At 44.2% G+C, this 18,991-nt stretch overlaps 1 protein-coding gene across 2 annotated transcripts in view; it reads right to left on the reverse strand.

The window, feature by feature from the left end:
• Positions 1–573: 573 nt before the first annotated feature.
• SOX30 (SRY-box transcription factor 30) overlaps positions 574–18,991 on the reverse strand; it is an 879,778-nt gene continuing 861,360 nt past the window's right edge. For both annotated transcript variants that reach the window (XM_078653719.1, XM_078653718.1), the window contains exon 5: positions 574–1,577. In XM_078653719.1, coding sequence (XP_078509845.1) covers positions 1,202–1,577 — 376 coding nt within the window. In that variant the 3' untranslated portion in view covers positions 574–1,201. The remainder of the gene's footprint in view (positions 1,578–18,991) is intronic.

Genomic DNA, 18,991 nt, shown 5'->3' on the forward strand with positions numbered 1-18,991 from the left:
TTGAAGGAGAAAGAATGCATTCTTTACATTTATTACGTTCCACGTCTCAATCTACTCTGATTTGGGTATTTATAGACTGTGTATTATTAGTGAGTTTTGGACCATATGGTGTTACTCTGTATCGTTTCACCTAACTCGGGGGACACCTCTAATGTGTGTTTTCAGCATGTTAGATTTATGTAACCTGTGGAATAGTTAAGATGTGCAACACTTGAGCCATTAATAACTGAGAAGTCTATGGCATACTTCTGTTTTCCAACGCCTTGCTATCAAAGACTGATGTAGCCACTTGGTTAGTTTTGTTGTCTAATGCTTGAGCCCCAAGATGTGCAGAAACCAAGAGATATCTCTAATCACAGAAGCCTTACTAGTCTGAACTCTATGTAACCTGCGATAGTTCTTCTTTTAAATAGTACAAATGTTAAATTTTTCTTAATATGTTTGCTTCAAATGTGGTTTTAAGTACATTAGGGCTTAACTTTTTAGGCATAAAGTGAAAAGAACTCTAGTCAAAACAGAGCAACCTGCCTGGTTACATCGCAGATAGGAAGGTAAAAATTGCCAACACAAGAGTCTAAGTGGAAAAATATTATATTTGATTAACTTTATTACAATGAACACTGAGGCTGGAACGATTCCACCAAAGCAAAGGAAAAAGGGAACAAACGCAGGAATCAATGATCCCAAATGAATTGCCCTACAGACATTCTAGCAATTAAAAAAGAAAATCAGTGAAAGCTCAGCAGAGAGGCTGAAATCACCCCTCCCCCAATCAAAGTTAATGTTATATACACACCCATACAAATACAACCATAAATAAATACATTGCAATGTTATAAATAGTAAAAAAATAAATATATAAATACGTAATGGGCAGTTGTGATTTACTGCATGTGATCCCAGGTTTCTCTGTAAATAAATAGAGGTCCGAATCAGGAAACTCGGGGCTATACGCTTTGATCAGATGCCCAGAGGGGGATCAGAAACTGAACAAGATACTTCACTAAACTCAAAAAAATGAGTCTACAAAGTGATGCTTCCGTGAACTCTGCACTACAATACTTCCTGAAATAATCTTTGGATCTGTGATTCCAGGCACTTCTGAATTCTGTGAAACAAAACTGACTGAAATAGAAATTACATCCAGGTTTATTTTATCTACGTTCTCAGAAATGTGAGTTTATGTATCTCTATAGGAGACCTATAAGTCCCTGAGAACTTTGCCTTCCTCCTCTTCCTCGCTGTCAGTCACATTGACCTGCTGAATGCGAGATGGTGCAGCGGTGGGGGCTGAGAAGACATTCTCCAGAGCTACAATGTCTAGCTGGGGCATAGAGTTAAGGTAGTCCTCCCCACTGTGGCTGTTGTAGTAGGACATTCCTTCCAGACTCTCACAGCTACGAGAGTCCTCGCTCTGAGGCCGCTCATCACCATACTCTCGGAAAGAATAATCACGGTTCAAGGCTGAAAACATGGCTTCATGTTTCTGGTAGCGATCTTCATAGAAGCCCAGACATTCTGGCACTGGGTTTGCAAAATCTCCATAGCCAAAAGGTGGCCGGCTGTAAGGACAGGTGCTGAGGACAAGAGATAAATCAAGGCAAAATACATTAGCACAATTATCATTTTGGACTTATGCTTCATCTACAGTTATTTGTAAAGCCAAATCGTTATCAATTCAATTATAAAACTTGTCTAGGACAAGAAAAGTTGTATTATTCAAACAGAGCATTCTCTAAGGATGAGACTGCTTAACGTGTCACAGTGTGACTCTGGAGGAGAATACTGCATGCCTGCCAACACACCCGATTTAGGTAGGACCCCTCGGCTTTATTATAGCTTTCTCTCACCTGAAATTACACCCATTTCAATGCAAGTCAATGCAGGAAATTAAATCCCCCAATTGATTGTTGACAACCTCCCTCACATAAAAATACATATCAACAATCAGGAGGTTGGCAAGCCTCAATTGTAGCTGTGGACGAGCAGTCAAAGGTTTTCTCGGGGGGTGGGGGTGGAATAGTGTAGATACAGGTTAGTGAACACAATTCAAAACTCAAAGGCCAATAAATCAATGTCCAGTTAAATAATTGTTATATTAAAAAGTATTTTATTTTCTAACTCTAATCATTCGAAGAATTACTACAACATTTGTAAGCAATAACACAATCCCCATGAGGTCAGGGCTCTAGTGATCAACTGGCAAATCCCTGTCCCACCCTCTTCCTTGTAATGTAGTCGGGGTTATTGCCCATTCAATGGTGGCCACATCAGAGAATGCTCACTAGTAGGCCTTTCTCAAGAGTCCGCTCTGATACTTGAGACATAATCAATTGTGTCTATGGAGCCACAGCACCTTTAGTGGTGAATCCCCGTATCCCCGTGAATCCCTGTATCAGGTCTTAACAACTCAAGCAGCAAGAAAGTATTCAGTGTGTGTTCCGACCACAGGACCTGCAATGTTTGAGTCCTGCTTGGTTGAGTCAGTCTGCACGTGGGAAGGGCAGCAGCACCTGGCAGGCTCATGATCTCTTCTGAGCAGTACGGCCAGTCACAACAGGGATCGGAGGTGCTCCCGGCTTCGGTTGGTGCAGTAACTTCAGCCTTTTCCAGCATGGGTTAGGAGGTTGAGCTTCATGCTCCCAACTGAGTTCCAGCGACACAGCGAAGTTCTCTCGACGTCCTCTGGAGTCCACAGGGCAGGTAAGGGGGCATGTCTCAGTGCTTAATTCAGACCTGCAGGTAACAACTTCAGTTTTTCCAGGCAACAGCCAGCACTTTGTAATACTAGGTACTGGTAGCCCTTCCTGGCATACAGGTTTGCAGTGGTAATCGCTGGGAAGGAATCGACCTTTCCTGTCCAGGCACTTATGACACAGCGATCCCTCCTGGCATACCGGGTCGCTGTTAAGGTCCACAAAAACCTTGGCGCTTTGTTGGCAGCAATCACTGATTTCTACGGTGGCCCCATCTAGCATACGGGGGTCAGTGCTATTAGGCGCTGCGTGCTTCATGCTCCTGCATGGCACTTGATTCTCGGCTTAGTCTACGGAAGCACTCTCCTGGCAATAAGGGTTACAGTTTCAATCCTGAACACGGGCAACGACCCATTCAGTGCACAGCCGTCTTCTCACACCTCGCACCGGGATTCCTCTCTGCAGGATCGCCACCTGACTTTGCTTCATCCAACACTCTCCTGTTCCTCACAGGAAACACTGGTCTTCACCAGCCCGGCGACCCGAGCTACAGCTATCAACAGGCCCGATCAGCCCCCAGCGGGTAATATATTAACACATTCACCCTCCCCACATCCATCTCGTTCGACTTACTCCGTCCCCCCCCACACAGGCACCCTTCCGCTCACATTAACTACACAATGGCTCGCGACTCGCCATCCCCTCCCACACAAGCCCGACCTGCCCACCTGAAACCCCACAGCCGGAACTCATTCACCATCATCCCCCCCTCTCTACAAAAATGAGACGCATTTTCAAACAGAAACTTATCCGCCAACACAAAGAAACCCTATTCATAGACATCTACCACTCAGCCTCCATAGGTCCGACTAAGATGGACCTTATATTCCACACTGAAAGACCGGAAGACTGGATCTCCTTGATCAGAACGCAACTGTATATCGCCAAACCCACATCCACTTCCCACAGTTGCAAACTAACTTCCATACTCACTAACCGTTCCGCCAGAAGAGGGTCCACATCCGTGACCATCTACACTAATGGCACGGTTCTCATTCAGGCAAACAATAAGAACCCTGAAGCTTTCGACTCCCTATTTCCCGCATTAAGATCCGCCCTTACCGCACCCTGCCTCAATCCTAATCCCACCCACAATCACAGCTAACAGCGAATCCTATGATTCTCTCTTCCACCCACGTGATACCGCTCCGGCCCGCTACGCTCCCCTTCACACGCTTGGCCACGCCGCATCCCAACTCATACCTACTGCCATCCAGCCACAACAGGAAACTCCAGCCACTCCCTCACTTCCCCTTCCAACCATCACACTTCCCCTACCAACCTTACCCCCCAGCTCCTTACGGAAAGCACTACCCCACCCCTTACTGGATCCCTCCTCAGCAAACTCACAGATGTGACACACTGATAGAGACCCTTTTCCCCACTAGCTACATCCTAGCTCTCTGACACTCTAAGCCTTCCCCTGTCCCTTCCCATCTCCTTCCTCTGACCTCTCCCTCGATCTCGAAAAAGGACAACCCGACATGCTCCACCAACAAGAGTCCTCAATCCCTCAACCTGATCCACAACACGCAAGACGATACCCTAGATGCCCCCAACTCCCCCCATGATTTCGCGTCGCAGCATCTCGCGGCTCTTGAAAGCCAGATAGACGTAATCTCCTAGGGCTTGACCGAAATCCTCTCCAACCTAGGTAAAGCCTGCAGACCCCTGAAATCCCCTCCCTGTACTCCCCACACCGTCAATGCAAACAGCACTCCCGGGCACACAGAAACCCTTGGTACCCAGCATCAAAGTCCCCCCACCAGGGTCTTGGAATCATGCCCACAAAAGGCCTCAAAAACCGGAGTTCCCCTCCCCTAAGATCAAGATCCCTACATTATCTGATATAAAACACCTGATCTCAAGGCCGATCAGAACAGAAGCACCTATGTCAGACAACGAAGCAGCCTTGCTAGCCTCCACATACGACACTCCCTCCTCGGCCTCTCCTAAATCCAAAATCCAAGTGATCACAGGCCACCGGAAAGACCTTCCCTGCACAAAACCCCTGAGACGTCCTGTCCTCACCGCCATACCTAGGGCGACCAAAGAAAAAACTGCCAGTAATCAAGAGCATTTCACCAACTGCTTACTGATCAACTGCAGATCGGCCTCACTTCACCCAACGGAACTAGCTGAAGCTATCCTCTCACATGACATTGACATTGCGTTCCTCACGGAGACCTGGCTGCATAAGATATCTCCTCCTTGCCTAGACATGCTGGTACCACCTGGTTTCTCCCTTATCACCAAAGACAGGATAGATCAGCGAGGAGGGGGGGTTGCTATTATCCACAAGGATAGTCTGGTCATCTCGGAAACCACCTCTTTCGATTACGATTCATTTGAATGTCTCTCCTCCATCATCAAGACCAAAGATAGCGGTTCTTTACTGTGTCACCTGCTCTATCACCCCCCCGGTAGAAACGCTGCATTTGGAGAACAACTATCCGACCTGATAGCGCAAGGTGCACTCGGTGATACCAATAATTTAATTCTCGTGATCTGAATCTACGGTGGAACGAGATAAACAATCCTCTAATCCAATCGTTCTTCAGTCTCCTCTGCGATAACAACCTTATACAATACTGTAAAGAAGAGACACATTACAAAGGAGCCACATTGGATGCCATCATTGCGCAAAATAACTCAATCACGGTCAACCACATACTTCCCGTCGACTGGTCAGATCACCACATGATCCTATTTCATATCAATCACCCCACTCTCTCCCATCAACCCCCTCAAGACCCCCCCAAATGGATGAGAAACCTCTCCCAAGTACCCCTGGATATCCTAGAAGTTCAGAATAGCTCACTTCTCCCGAACTTCAAAGACCACCTCTCCACCAATGACCTCACTGACCGGTACAATTCCGAGCTAGTGTCTTTACTCGACAAACTAGCTCCACTAAAGCTCAAAGGGAGCAGAGCCATTCCATCCAGAACATGGTTCAACTCTGACCTCAACTCAGAAAGGAGAAACTTAAGAGCCAACGAAAGAAACTGATCAACTGAAATCAGCCCTTAGGAAGTACAACAACCACATCAAAAGCAAGAAATCCAGCTTCTTCCGCGAGGCACTGAACAGTGCCAAAAACAGACCGAAGGAGCTCTACAGCATCATTAGACAACAAACCTCCAAGCCAGTGTCCTCATCTGTACAGGCGTCCAAAGAACTATGTGACAACTTCGCCCACTTCTTCAATGACTAGATCGCAAAAATCAAACTATCACTAGACATCAACAGATCGCACCCCATGAAGAGCATAACGGCTGTACCTCATGCTCTCTCTTCTGGCTCTTCTCTCACCCCCTGGCTTAGCTTTCGCCCCGTTCAAGAATTGGAGATAATCTCGTTGATCTCCACCTCCAAACCATCAGCGCATGTCTCAGACCCTATTACTTCCCTACTAATCAAAAAAATGAAACACGCTTTTGCACCGTTATGGGGCAAAATCATAAATAGCTCCTTAAAAAATGGAGTGGTTCCTGATTGCCTTAAAATGGGGCAAGTCACCCCCTGCTGAAAAAACCGAGTCTACATTCGACAGATCTGAACAATTTCAGACCTGTATCAAACCTCCCCTTGCTCTCAAAAACACTTGAACGATGCGTACTTCATCAACTAACACAGCATCTGGACAACATCAACCTATTAGACGCAAAAAATCAAAATCAAGAACTTCACCTCCGAAACCCAGCAAGTCAACAAGGGCGTCCCCCAAGGATCGGTGCTCTCTCCACAACTCTTTAACATCTATATGGAACCGCTCTCCAAACTACTCAGAAAAGCCAACATCCGCTTCCACTTCTACACGGACGATACGCAGATCTATCCGGAAACTATCTCTCTCATAGACATCCAAAGACTAAATGTTGTCCTGAAAGATGTTCAAGAATGGCTGACAAACAACCACCTGAAACTAAATCCAGACAAAACCGAGACACTCCTCATCTCGAACAAGGAGGATAACCCACAAATCACAGAATGGCTAAAGGCTATTGATGCGCTCAAAGGGAATCTTACTCTAGCAGACTCTGTCAAATCTCTAGGCATCACCTTAGACCCAAAACTGAACATGATGAAACACATTAAGAACTCGGCCAAAAGTGCTATCCTTAACCTTAGACTTCTGAACAAAATCAAACCCTACATTCTAACCAAGGATCTCAAACTGGCCACACAATCTCTGGTACTGTCAAGACTAGACTATGGGAACGCAGTCCTAACAGGAATTCCTAAATCGCACCTGGCACCGATCAAAACAACATTACATGCGGCAGCCAGAATGATCACCGGCATCAAAAAATCTGATCATATCTCCCCTGCACTCAAAGAACTCAAATGGCTTCCAGTAGAAATGCGAAGTAACTTCAGAACGGCTTGCCTAACCAACAAAGCCCTCCATACAGGCAAACCCGAATACCTGGCAAAAAAACTCAAAAAAGCAGGCCAATCCAGGAATCTGAGAATCTCTAACTCCCTCCTACTCATCCCACCTAAAACTAGAAGGAAAAGAACAGCGGATTGCTCTTTCACGGGAAATGCCACCAAAATCTGGAATTCCATCCCCCCACACATTAGAACCATACCGTCCTTTGTGGAATTCAAGTCAACTCAAATCCCTGTTCCTCAACCGTTTCCTTGGTTGTGGATAATTTGGGACAGTGAGCAACCACAGAGAAATGCGACCAAAGAATCTTGAAGCCTAAGAAGTTCTGCATTACAATTACGCCGCTCTATACTCTGTCACTCGTTGATTGTTATATCGCTCATATGTCATGTTTCTGTTGATTATATGATATTCTCCTACTGTAAAGCGCTCTAATACCTTCGGGTCTTGACAACGCTATAGAAAACTTCTTGAATAAAAAAATAAAATAAATAAACAAACAGGCAGGTGCTGGTGCTCTAGTCTCAAGGTCAGGTGGTCTTGATTTCCTTGGTAGATGTTCCCTCACCTAGCAGAGAGACAAGCAAGCCCTGGCCCCTAGTCCTGGTCACAGGCAGAAGTCTTGAAGAGTTTCCTCTCCTCTCACAGTCCGTCTGGCTACTTGGCAGATGACACATTTTGAGGTCTCAACCTGTCCTTACAATAGTTTATTTCCAGACACCAAATGTGATTTAGGGTAATGGGTTTTTGACATTTGTTCCTGGGGTTCTGTTTCCTTTAAAGTGTACACTTGTTTCTTTCTTCTTACTCTTGAAAGGCAATCTGGCTCCAATTCTTATAGTCCCAAAACACAGGCCATGGAAGTGACTAAAGTTCACACCTGGATGTCAGCCACGGTGATAGGTGCATCGAAAGGTTAATCTCAGGCTCCCAGCCCTACTCTTTATGATTCTGTTATATGCCCCATCTCCTTCCTGAGATGCGTCCTGGTGATATTTCACTGAATCAAAGAGCACCTTTCGAAGTGTACAGAGGGAGTCTCTCTCTCCCTTCTCCAGTGTGTCCCACCCAGCTCACACGAATGTATCAATACACACATCTGTCTGTGGGGATTACTCTACTCCTCATGTCTTCACCAGGCAGGCCTGGGCTTTCCAAATGAAACCCAGGGTCCTCCATACAATGTAGTATTGCAGGCACACTTGCACTAAGCGTATGGACACCGCACATACACTTTCAGTACTATTACCTTCATGCTTCGTGTCCTCACAGACACATATGTTCACATGCATTCACTAGGTGCACTATTGAGAACTGTAACCTTTCTGTGTTGTGCCATGGTGTGCTACCTGCAAACACAGACACCGCCAGTACACACATTCATCATGCGCACATTGCCCAACACTTAACCTTTCATGTATTGTACTTTTCACAAGCACACACACAGGATATGCCTCTACTGTGCATGCACTGCACAGCAATACATCTCACATGTAATGTATTTTCCATAGCTATACGTAAACTCAGTATGTGCACTCACCAAGCAGGTACTGCACAGCACTGCTCTATCCTTGTACTGTACCCTTTCCAAGTACACATACATTCAGGGCACATCTACCACTCCTGTGCGGCGCAGCACTTTCCATCTAACTGATGTAGGGCAAGAGTGAGTTATGCAGAGTTTTAAAAAGGTGAGTGAGCCTGTAGGCCTCACTCCAGTGACACAGGGTAAAGGGACTTGTACACTTCTCCTGATCACTACACTGTATGCTGCAACTACCATGCTCGTGCTGCCTAACTCCTGTTGAAGGCACAACCTTCCACCACTACGAGGGTAGTGTTCCGGGTGTCCCTCCCAGTCCAACAAGAACAAAATCCGTGAGACAGGCCTATGACATGGTGCACACGCATGACCTGTGTTTGCTCATGACAACACATATCAGCATTAGGGATCCAGACAAAAGAATAGCTGGGCAGTAAAGGTAGGGGTACACATCCTTTACCATGCAGAGGACTTTTCTGTCTCAGCACTAGCATTATAAATGCAGACTTGTCCTCTTGGAACTGTGGCTTTCGGAATCAAAACCATGCATAAGGAGTGTTTAAACATGCCTCTAACAAGCAGCTATAAAAGGGCTATATTTTGTTTGTTACATTTCCGTGAACAACACTATGCTGCCTTTTCTATAGGCTGCATGCACACGATAAACATTACATTAATAGTCAAAGTCAAAATCAGCTTTATTTGATTTCATGTTTCAATAATCATAAAAGCATACATAGTAAAATACATTTATCAAAATTTCTGATATCATCGATAAAATCTAAAATTAAAAACACACTGTAAAAACCAGAATATCTACAATATAAGAGAAACAATACTGTCTAATATATATATAAAATAAAAAGACACAATATATACTGACATGACCAATCATATTCATACACCATTTGTCATACTAAGAGAGGGCTTTCCATTCAAGGGAAACAACATGGCAAATATAGTTAGTCTCAAGGCTACCTAAAATGATAGGCTTCCTGATGCATTGTAAAATTCTTTGATAATAAGGCCGACTATAAAAAATACATTAATAGTTCGATTTCATAGTGCACAAGTCAACCTTTTGGTACACGGAAGCTGTATTCTTCATGTTCCGGACAACATCATATAAACAGGATTAGCTTATTATTGTAAAAATCAGTTCATATGATACGTTGTGGTTTTTTATATTTCATTGTCAAGCCAGGTTCCCAAGGAATAAGCTGAAGCATTCAAAAGGTTTTGATGCCTAGGCCCAGATGTACAAAGTTTCACATTTGCATTTTTATATAGCGACTCAATAGGAATCGCTATTTAAGAAAAACTCTAATTTGCAATCGCAAATAGAATGCCATTCCATTTCAGTCTATCGGCAAAATAGGAAATGGTTCGCATTTCCTAAATTGTGATTTCCTAATAGGAATTTGCAATTTAAGAAATGAAAAGCCAAGGGTGCCTCTGGGTTTAAGGCCCCACTGGATGCACCCTGAAATTCCTATTGCACATATGCCCTAGGAGAATATGCGCGCTACATGTCACATTAAAACATGCATTTTTAATTGCACTTTTTAGGTCTCGCTGCGAAAAGCGCGTGAGAGCCTATAGCTGTCGGTTCAGCGGACTTCAGCCGACAAGGACTGGAGACAGAAGATGGCCACACGCACATTAAGAAGCATGGCAGAGTCGGATTCCGACGCACGGCTTGGGATTGGGTCGCGCGCGTCGGAATCCGACTCTGCCATGCGCCTTGGGATTGGGTCGCGTGCGTAAGCTTCTACCGTAGACAGCTCACGTCGTGCGCCTCGTATGTTGCAGTTTCGTTTTACGTGTGGCCGGTGGAGAGGAGCCGAGCGTCGGCGGCCACGGATGCATTGCTAAGCGCAGGGGGGAGACAGCATCCCGGATAACAGCACGTCGGAGCCAGGTAAAGTCCGCGCTATATAAAAGACTGGCCCGTTGCTCGTTCGGTTCATGTTTGTTTTCGAAAAGGAAAGCTAGAAGCTGGTTTTGCCGCTCAGTAGAGACGACGACAGGCCAGGCACCTGAGTACTGTGTGCGTTTATCCCCTGTGCCAGATTCCAGCGTCCCGGATACCAGCACGTCGGAGCCCAGGTAAAGTCAGCGCTATATAAAAGACTGGCCCGTTGCTCGTTCGGTTCATGTTTGTTTTTGAAAAGGAAAGCTAGAAGCTGGTTTTGCCCCTCAGTAGAGACGACGAGAGGCCAGGCACCTGAGTACTGTGTGCGTTTCTCCCCTGTGCCAGATTCCAACTTGTAATAGAGAGCCCTGGCATCGCCTGACCTTTGGGTGATGCGCGAGGGTAAAAACAATAAGTGTGGGAACTCACCCCTGATTGGTTCATTGAGGTTTTAACGAGGTCTGCTGAAAAGATTGTTCACAAATCAAGAAATGTTTAGTGAGTGAGCCATTTAGTGATACGTGAGCGAATCATTTCTACTCTCTTGCTACTAGCAAACCCTGCCATTATTTTTTTGTACCCATCTGACTGAAGTATCTGACAGCTGACCTGAATATGTGCTTTGGTGGATGATTGTTCATGTTTTCATTGTGATTATGCAATTGCTCCGGCATCAACTTTGAAAACAAGCATTTACAATGCAATAGGTCTCGCATTTACGTGAGTTTACACTATTAGCATTGTAAATTACAATGCCTTTTATTTGTTTTAAAAACAAAAATAAAAGGCATTGTCATTTACAATGTAGCTCAAACTCGTGCAAATGCGAGACCTATTGCATTGTAAATGCTTGTTAATTTTGCACACGTTACCATCGACTTCAAGGCGATGGTAATAGCCCTGGCTAAATGCCAGATATGCCATTAGGAAACCCTACGTACATGTGCTTTAGGAATTGCAAATTGGTAATCCCTATTTGCGATTCCTAAACTGCTGTCGCAATTTACGATTTCTACTGGGTAGAAATCGCAAATTGAGACCGGTTGTGGTTGTGTACATCTGAAAAGGTCAATTAGCATTTCTTAATGGGCCAAATCGCCAAATGCTAAATGGCTTCGTACAACTGGGCCCTAGTCTTTTACAGTTATTGACAATGCATTTTCATACTGACATGTCTCGAACGTAGAAGTTGCTATTTTTATCAGGTTCAACCAGTACTTAATTTGAGCCAGTGGGGAGCCCTGGCTCCTATTTCTGAGAACCAGCAGTTTTGTCCGCATCAGATATTTACTGAGCGCATGAGAGGGAAAAGCGCACAGATTGAAACGCCAAAGGAAGAGAAAGACGGCAAAACTGTCACAAAGTGAGAAAGAAGGAGACTTCTGTGAGCTAAAGTGGCAGGAAGTGTCTGGAAATGGATTAAAGAAGCATGCAATGGATTTAAAACAATGCTTAATTGCACTGGTTAAGTATTTCTGAGCAGTGCTTCGGGCACCAGGGCTCTTTCTTTTTCAATTCATGAAGAGGACATGATACAACTTACGCCTGGGTTAGACTGAATAAGAAGTTAAGATTTTATGTTAACACTGTTTTAGGATTTTGCCCACTTCACTTTACTTACACATGTCCTTTGAAGAGTGATTACTTAGGGGTGACTAGTGAAACACTGATTATATACGTACAAACTTAACTTGATAAACAGTATTTTTCTCTATGTCCACCTCCGAGGGAAGGAAAGGCCATTTATTTTTAGTCTCAGCTCTGCATAATAGGAATCTTCTTTGAAGTCATAAACCTTTGAATAATCTCCCACTGTGTGCATGGATCAGGAGCATTGTATCATAAACATGTTGTTCATATAAAAATAATACAGGATGTGAGAAATCCATTTGCAAATGCGATTAAAGACAGCTCCCCAAAGTAGTCTATCAAGGAAGGGACAAACACAACAAGAACAAAAAGGAAGAGGAAACAAAGGAGAGGCAATCAAGGGTGGAGAAAAACGAGAAGCACAGAATGTGGGAATAACTGGGAACAGCAAAAAATAATTGAAGAAGAAAAGACATTTATAAACTTAACACAAGAAATGCTATTGACTGTAGAAACACAAATACTATTATTGGGTCTGTCTTATTGTCCAGAATCATGCTTTAACACACAAAGATACATATTGATCTGTAGAAGTTTATGAGAAAATTGAAATTCATGAAGATATTTAATGAGAAAAACAAACATATGTATGCTTGACTTGACTTAACTGATTGAAATGATTGAGAGCAATTTCTTGGTCTCAGATGTGGATTTAATGAGAGAAATACTGGAACTGGAGCAAGAAAATGCTGGAGATGACATGAATGTGAGTGAAATGTTGGCTTTTGAATTAATGGCTCCTAATACTCAGGAGGAAGGGGGTACCATCTTTAAAACTACGTCGAAGAGTATATTTAAAACAGCATATGATAATATAGACATCTTTGAAATGATGATAAACAATTAAGTGGCATGCAGTATAAGAGTAACAAGAGGTTTTACTGAGGAAAGAGAGTTACTGAGTACAAACAAGTTATAATTAAATTAAGAGAGAACACAAATATTGTCATAAGATTCTCTGACAAAGGGAGCAATGTCGTCTTGCGGCCCAAAGAGATGTAAATTAAAGGAGCAGACACACAGCTTAAGGATGTAGAGTTTTGTAAGAAAATTAATAACGAAGTATAGTTACAGGTCAAGAAAGACTTTTTTCATGATCTTAATAAATTGGGAAGAACATAGATTTTTAATGAATGAACACCCTAGATTCCTTGTCTTATGCCTTGTCGGGAACCCACCAGGGCATTCAATTATTGCTGCACAAGGGAACAGGTTTGAAAATGTTTCTACATACATTGATTATTTTCTGAGACCTTTAGTTGAGAGCTTATCATGCTACATCAGGAATACTTCTGATCTTCTCAGCAGGATCTTTAATGTGAGTTGCGAAACCAATATGTACATGATGACATTTATGTATCATCTTATATCCAAGTATAATACATGCAGACGGCTTGAAAGTGATGGAACCCTTCTTAAGGGCTAGAAACATACGGTATTGACAAACATAACTGTAAATATTGCAGTAATATTATCAATGATGGCATAAAAGATGCCAGCCATGAGTAATGTAATATGTGAGGTAATTAGCAGTGAATGGCAAGGGAGCGAGTTATAGTTACCTTAGGATACAAGGTATAGTTACTTGAGATAACTAATACTGCTGAATTCCTATGGTTCGGTTAGTGTAAAATCTGACCCTAGCTATAACATCCCTGTAACCTTTGTTTTTTTAGTGCATTTCAATTGTTTTTAATGCTATTTCCTAACAGTAATGTTCCTGTAACTAGGTGTATGTGAGTGACTGTGTGGGTGTGTAAGTGGTTGTGTGAGTGTGTGGTGGGTGTGAGATTGGTTCTCTGAGTGGGTGTGAGAGTGGCAGTATGGATGTATGAGTGGTTATCTGGGTCTCTAAGTGGGTGTGAGTGGCTGTAGAAGTGTGTGAGTGGTTGTATGGGTGTGATTGTGACTCGCTGTGAGGGTGTGTGCGTGGTCTTGCAGGTCACTGAGTGGGTGTGTGATTAGTTTTGTGGGTCTGTGAGTGGCTGTATGGGTTTTATGAGAGGGTGTGTGAGTGATTCTCTGGGTCTTGTAAGGGAGCTCTTGCAGAGCAATGCTTGTGGCCTAAGGCAAAGCGGGAACGGGTCGCAGCCTACGCACTTGGACCTGCTAGGTCTAGCCTGCGCCAGAGCGAAAGGGTGTGGATGGCCTGGTGCCTTCTTAGTCCTGCCTGCACTTGGGCTTCCATGCCCCTGGGGCCTTGACTTAGAAAAAGCAAAAATGAAGAGAAATAATTTCTCCATTCTAAATGCCTGCTCTTGCAGGCAGTTCGTTTTTTTTTTTGTGTGAAAATGTTTTATTCGTCATTTATTTAACTTACAGAGTTCAAAAGTAAAATAACAGTTAAGTATACATGCTTCATATCACATGTCGCTCCATCCGGAGGATTATACAATTGTTTGTTGTACATTATAATCAGTAAATAACAAAGACCCGCCTCTTGTATTCACTTATATCCAATGCTGATTCAGTAGAAGGTGGTTCACAAATGTTCCCTCTAAAATTGTTCCACTTTCCCCATACCGTTTCCACTTCTTGGGGCACCCTCTATGCATATAGACTGCCATCCCCGCCACCACTGCTTCATCCATATCCCTACTCCACTCTCGCCACGCTGGTGTGTCCAGCGCCCCCCAGTATTTAGCGATGTTGCGTTTGGCTAGCATCATACCCAGCGTTGCCCAGTCTTGATCTGTGTGGTTAAGGTCTGTAGGTTCCCAAATGTTAAGGAGGCATCTCTTGGGTTAATGTGACACAGAGGCTACTGCTAACCTGCGCAATTATGTGCATAATTGTTCCCCAATATGTCTCCATCTGCGGGCACTCCCACCATGTATGATAAAATGTGCCAAGTGCCCCGCAGCCCCTTAAGCAAAATGGGTCATCCACCCTTTTTATTTTAGGCAGGGTTGCCCCTGTGTAGTATATTCGATGGAGTACTTTTAGCTGCACTAGTCTCAGTTTGGAGGGTATCGCTACCTCTTGTGGGGACGTAGGAGCCTCCTGCCAATCCGCCTCGTCTAGTTCTCCTACCTCTGCCTGCCATTTTTCTTTTAGCATGTGCGTGGGGTCTGGTTAGTTGTTGATAATCTTGCGGTAAGTCAAGGAAATGGCTTTCTTATCCAGTTAGTCTGTTAAGAGCCTATCTTCCAGTGGAGAGGCCTCTGGTAGCAGGGTGCCCGACGGAATACCCGTCTTGAGCACATGTTTGATCTGAGTGTAGCGGACTAGTTCTGTGTGCGCCATTTCATGGTTCTTTTGGAGTTGATCGAAGGCGATGACCTCTCCCTTACTCCACAGATCCCCAACTCTTGAGATGGGGATCCCATTGTTCAAAGCCTTTACTACCACTGAGCTTACCTAGCCTCTGGGTCTCCCAGAGCGGAGTCAATTGAGTTATTATACCGTCCCAGTCGAGCTTCTTAAGCGCTATGTACCATAAACGTACCGTATATGTGGTTGGTCCCATAAGGGTACGCTGCCGGGATTTGTTGTAAAGCGCCCTCATGACCCCTCCCTCTCCCAAGACATGTCTATCCATGTGGAATGCTGGGTCTTTCTCGGGAGCATGGAGCCATTGATTGAGCACAACCAGTTGGGAGGCCCAGTAATATATTTGTACGCTTGGGAGGGCTATTCCGCCGACATAACAACCCTAACTAATTTATGCATGGCTACGGGGGCTGGCTTACCCTCCCCAAGGAGGTTGCTAACCTCCGCTTCAATTCCTTTGAAATATGTAAGGGGAACTAGAAACGGGGTATTTTGTAGGGCGTAAAGAAACCTAGGGAGAGCAATTATCTTGAAAAGTGCTGCTCTACCCAGCAGCGTCAATGTTAGAGATTGCCAATGTTTGATTTCGAGGTGAAGCCGTTTCAGGGGTTCCAGGTGTTTTTTTTCGATTAATTCCTGTCGCAGGGATTCTGCTCCTACACAGAACTGTGCATAGAGACCTAGAACCTCAATGAATTAGGGTGTACCAAAAACTCACCTCAGTATCCAAAATCCCCTACCAGACTAGCAATCACTGTCTCATTGGTTCTTCCATACCCCCAATGATTAGACAACCCAGAACATGGACTTAGAACACCTCAGGTAACATGGAACACATGAACACTCTTTCGTTATACTAACATACCAATCCAAAACGAGGAGTAAATGAAGACACGTGCAAGTTTGAAATGTTTATTTCTAATGCCGTGTTCTCAGGCGCAGTATCTTAGCTAATACAAGCAAACATATTATAAGCAACAAGGTTATCAGCATAGTTACTAGTCCATAAAATACAAAGGGAGAAAACATGTTAAAATGCTAAAGGGAAGAAGGCTATATATATATATATATATATATATATATATATATATTTCAAACCTCTTCTTCCTCTGCTTGAATATATATATCTTTATAATAAGTCATCGAAAATGTGAGACAGGACAGGATGGTGGGAAGGAACCAAAGAAAAGAAGGCTCACCTTATTTAAAACGATGTCTGAGAACTGCTTGTCCCACTGCTGCATCTCGCTTGTTCTCAGCCTCCAAGCAGTAGTGTTTGATGAATGTGTGAGGCGTCCTCCAAGTTACTGCTCTACAAATGTCAGACAGGAACACACCTGCAAACAGTGCTGTAGTTGTGGCTATTGCTCTAGTAGAGTGGGCACAGACCCTTGACATCAGAGGGTGGGCAGCTTGCTGATGACAGAACACAATGGCACTACATATCCATCTGGAAATGCTCTGTTTAGTGATAGGGAAGCCTTTTCTAGGTGCACGGTATGCTATAAGAAGCTGATTTGACTTGCAAATTGATTTTGTCCTGTTCAGGTATAGTTTTAGGCACCGTTTAACATCTAGAGAGTACAGAGCATGCTCAGCTGCAGTCTGTGGGTTTGGAAAGAATGATTTCAAAACAATTAGGTCATTAAGGTGAAAGTCCGAAGGAACCTTGGGGATGAACTTAGGCTATGTTCGTAGAATAACTATCATTTTTAAATTGTAAGAAAGGTTCTTGAGTAGTAAAAGCCTGAAGTTCACCATCTCTTCTTGCTGAAGTGAGTGCTAGAAGAAAAGCCACTTTCCAGGATAGGAACTTCATGCCTGTCTTGTGAATAGTCAAAAGGATGTTTCATTAATTGGTTCAGCACTGTATTCATCTGCCACGTAGGAGAAGGTGCCCTTACTGGAGGGAACATCCTGAACAGACCTGTAAGAAACTGTTTGACCAGCCTGTAGGACCATAGAAATGGAACATTAGCTGATCTGCGGAACCTAGAGATGGCAGCTAAATGTACTTTAATTGATGCATGAGCTAAGCCAGAGCGAGCCAGGAGAAGTAGATAAGGTAGATTCTCCTCTGGAAGTGAGTGGAGAGGATTGACTTTAGAAGATGCACACCACATGCAGAATCTTTTCTATTAAGTGAGTAAGTTCTGCTAGTGCTATCTGCTCTTGCTTTAGCCAGCACCTATCTACACTCCTGTGGGATCTTTAAGTGTTGAAATTCCTGGGACTGGAGCCAGGCTGACAATTTAAGGGAACTGGGGGTTTGGATGGCATACTTGTCCCTGGTTCATCGTCAGAAGGGACAGGAATGGTCTGAGATGGATCGGAGGCTTGATTGAAAATAGGTGAAGTTCTGTGTGTACTATTAGAATGATCTTTCAGGGTTCCGTCATTAACGTTTTTAGTACTCGTGGAAGGAGAGGAATGGGGGAAAGGTATTGGCAAATATGCCGGACAAAGCTATGGAAAAGGCATTCCCCCATGAGCCCTGATGGTGATGCCAACTTACGAAGTACCAGCATTTCACGTTGTCTGGAGATGCGAACAGATCTATGCTCCGCTTGCCCCATTGAGAGATGTTGTCGAGAGTGCATTGGTCCACTTACCACTCATGGCAAGTTGTCTTCAGTCTGCTCAACATATCTGCTATGATGGTCATACTCCGCTGATATACGTACCTTGTGATGAATTGCCCAGCACCAGATAAGCTGGGCTTCCTGAGAGAGCATTAGAGATCTTGTTCCTCCCTGTTTTTTCAGGTAGTACATTATCGAGGTGTTGTCAGTTCTGACAAGCACCGATGCGTTTTGTAATCTTGGCAGGAACGCTTGGAGCGCCAGAAAACCTCTTCTCAACTCGAGAAGATTGATATGAAGATTTCGGTGGGAAGGTGGCCATTTTCGGCTGACCTGCAAGTCTTGAAGGAAGGCTCCACAGCCCTCTAGAGATGCATCTGTTGCGATCACGAGAGGAGCAGCCTGAGACAGCAACGCAGACCTTGAGATAGTTGGCGTGGTTGCATCCACCAGTCCAAAGCCGCTATCAAAGGAGGAGTGATTTGGATCAGATCGTCGAATGTGCCTTCTATCTGCACCCATTGTTCGTTTAAAGCCTCTTGAAGAGGACGCATGTGGAGAAGACAATGCGGTATGAGGGGAATACAAGAAGACATCATCCCTGGGAGGGATTTGAAAAGGCGTACGGAACGAAACCTATTTTAGACCCGATTTGCCGAGGAGATTATCTTTTGTTGTCTCTCCAGAGTGGGGTACGGCTTTTTCACTAAAAATGTTTACGTAGTTTTATATAGCGCAAACTTGACACGAATCGGGTATCAGAGTGCTCTACATAGCACCAGTTGCATTACCTGAGGCCTTGTTCTCCGTGGTGTCCAGGATAGCACCTAGAAAAATGAGTCGACTGGATGGTTGCAGAATTGATTCCTCTAC

Source organism: Lissotriton helveticus, chromosome 7 (assembly GCF_964261635.1).
Source record: "Lissotriton helveticus chromosome 7, aLisHel1.1, whole genome shotgun sequence".
In the NCBI taxonomy this organism is placed as follows: Eukaryota; Metazoa; Chordata; class Amphibia; order Caudata; family Salamandridae; genus Lissotriton; species Lissotriton helveticus.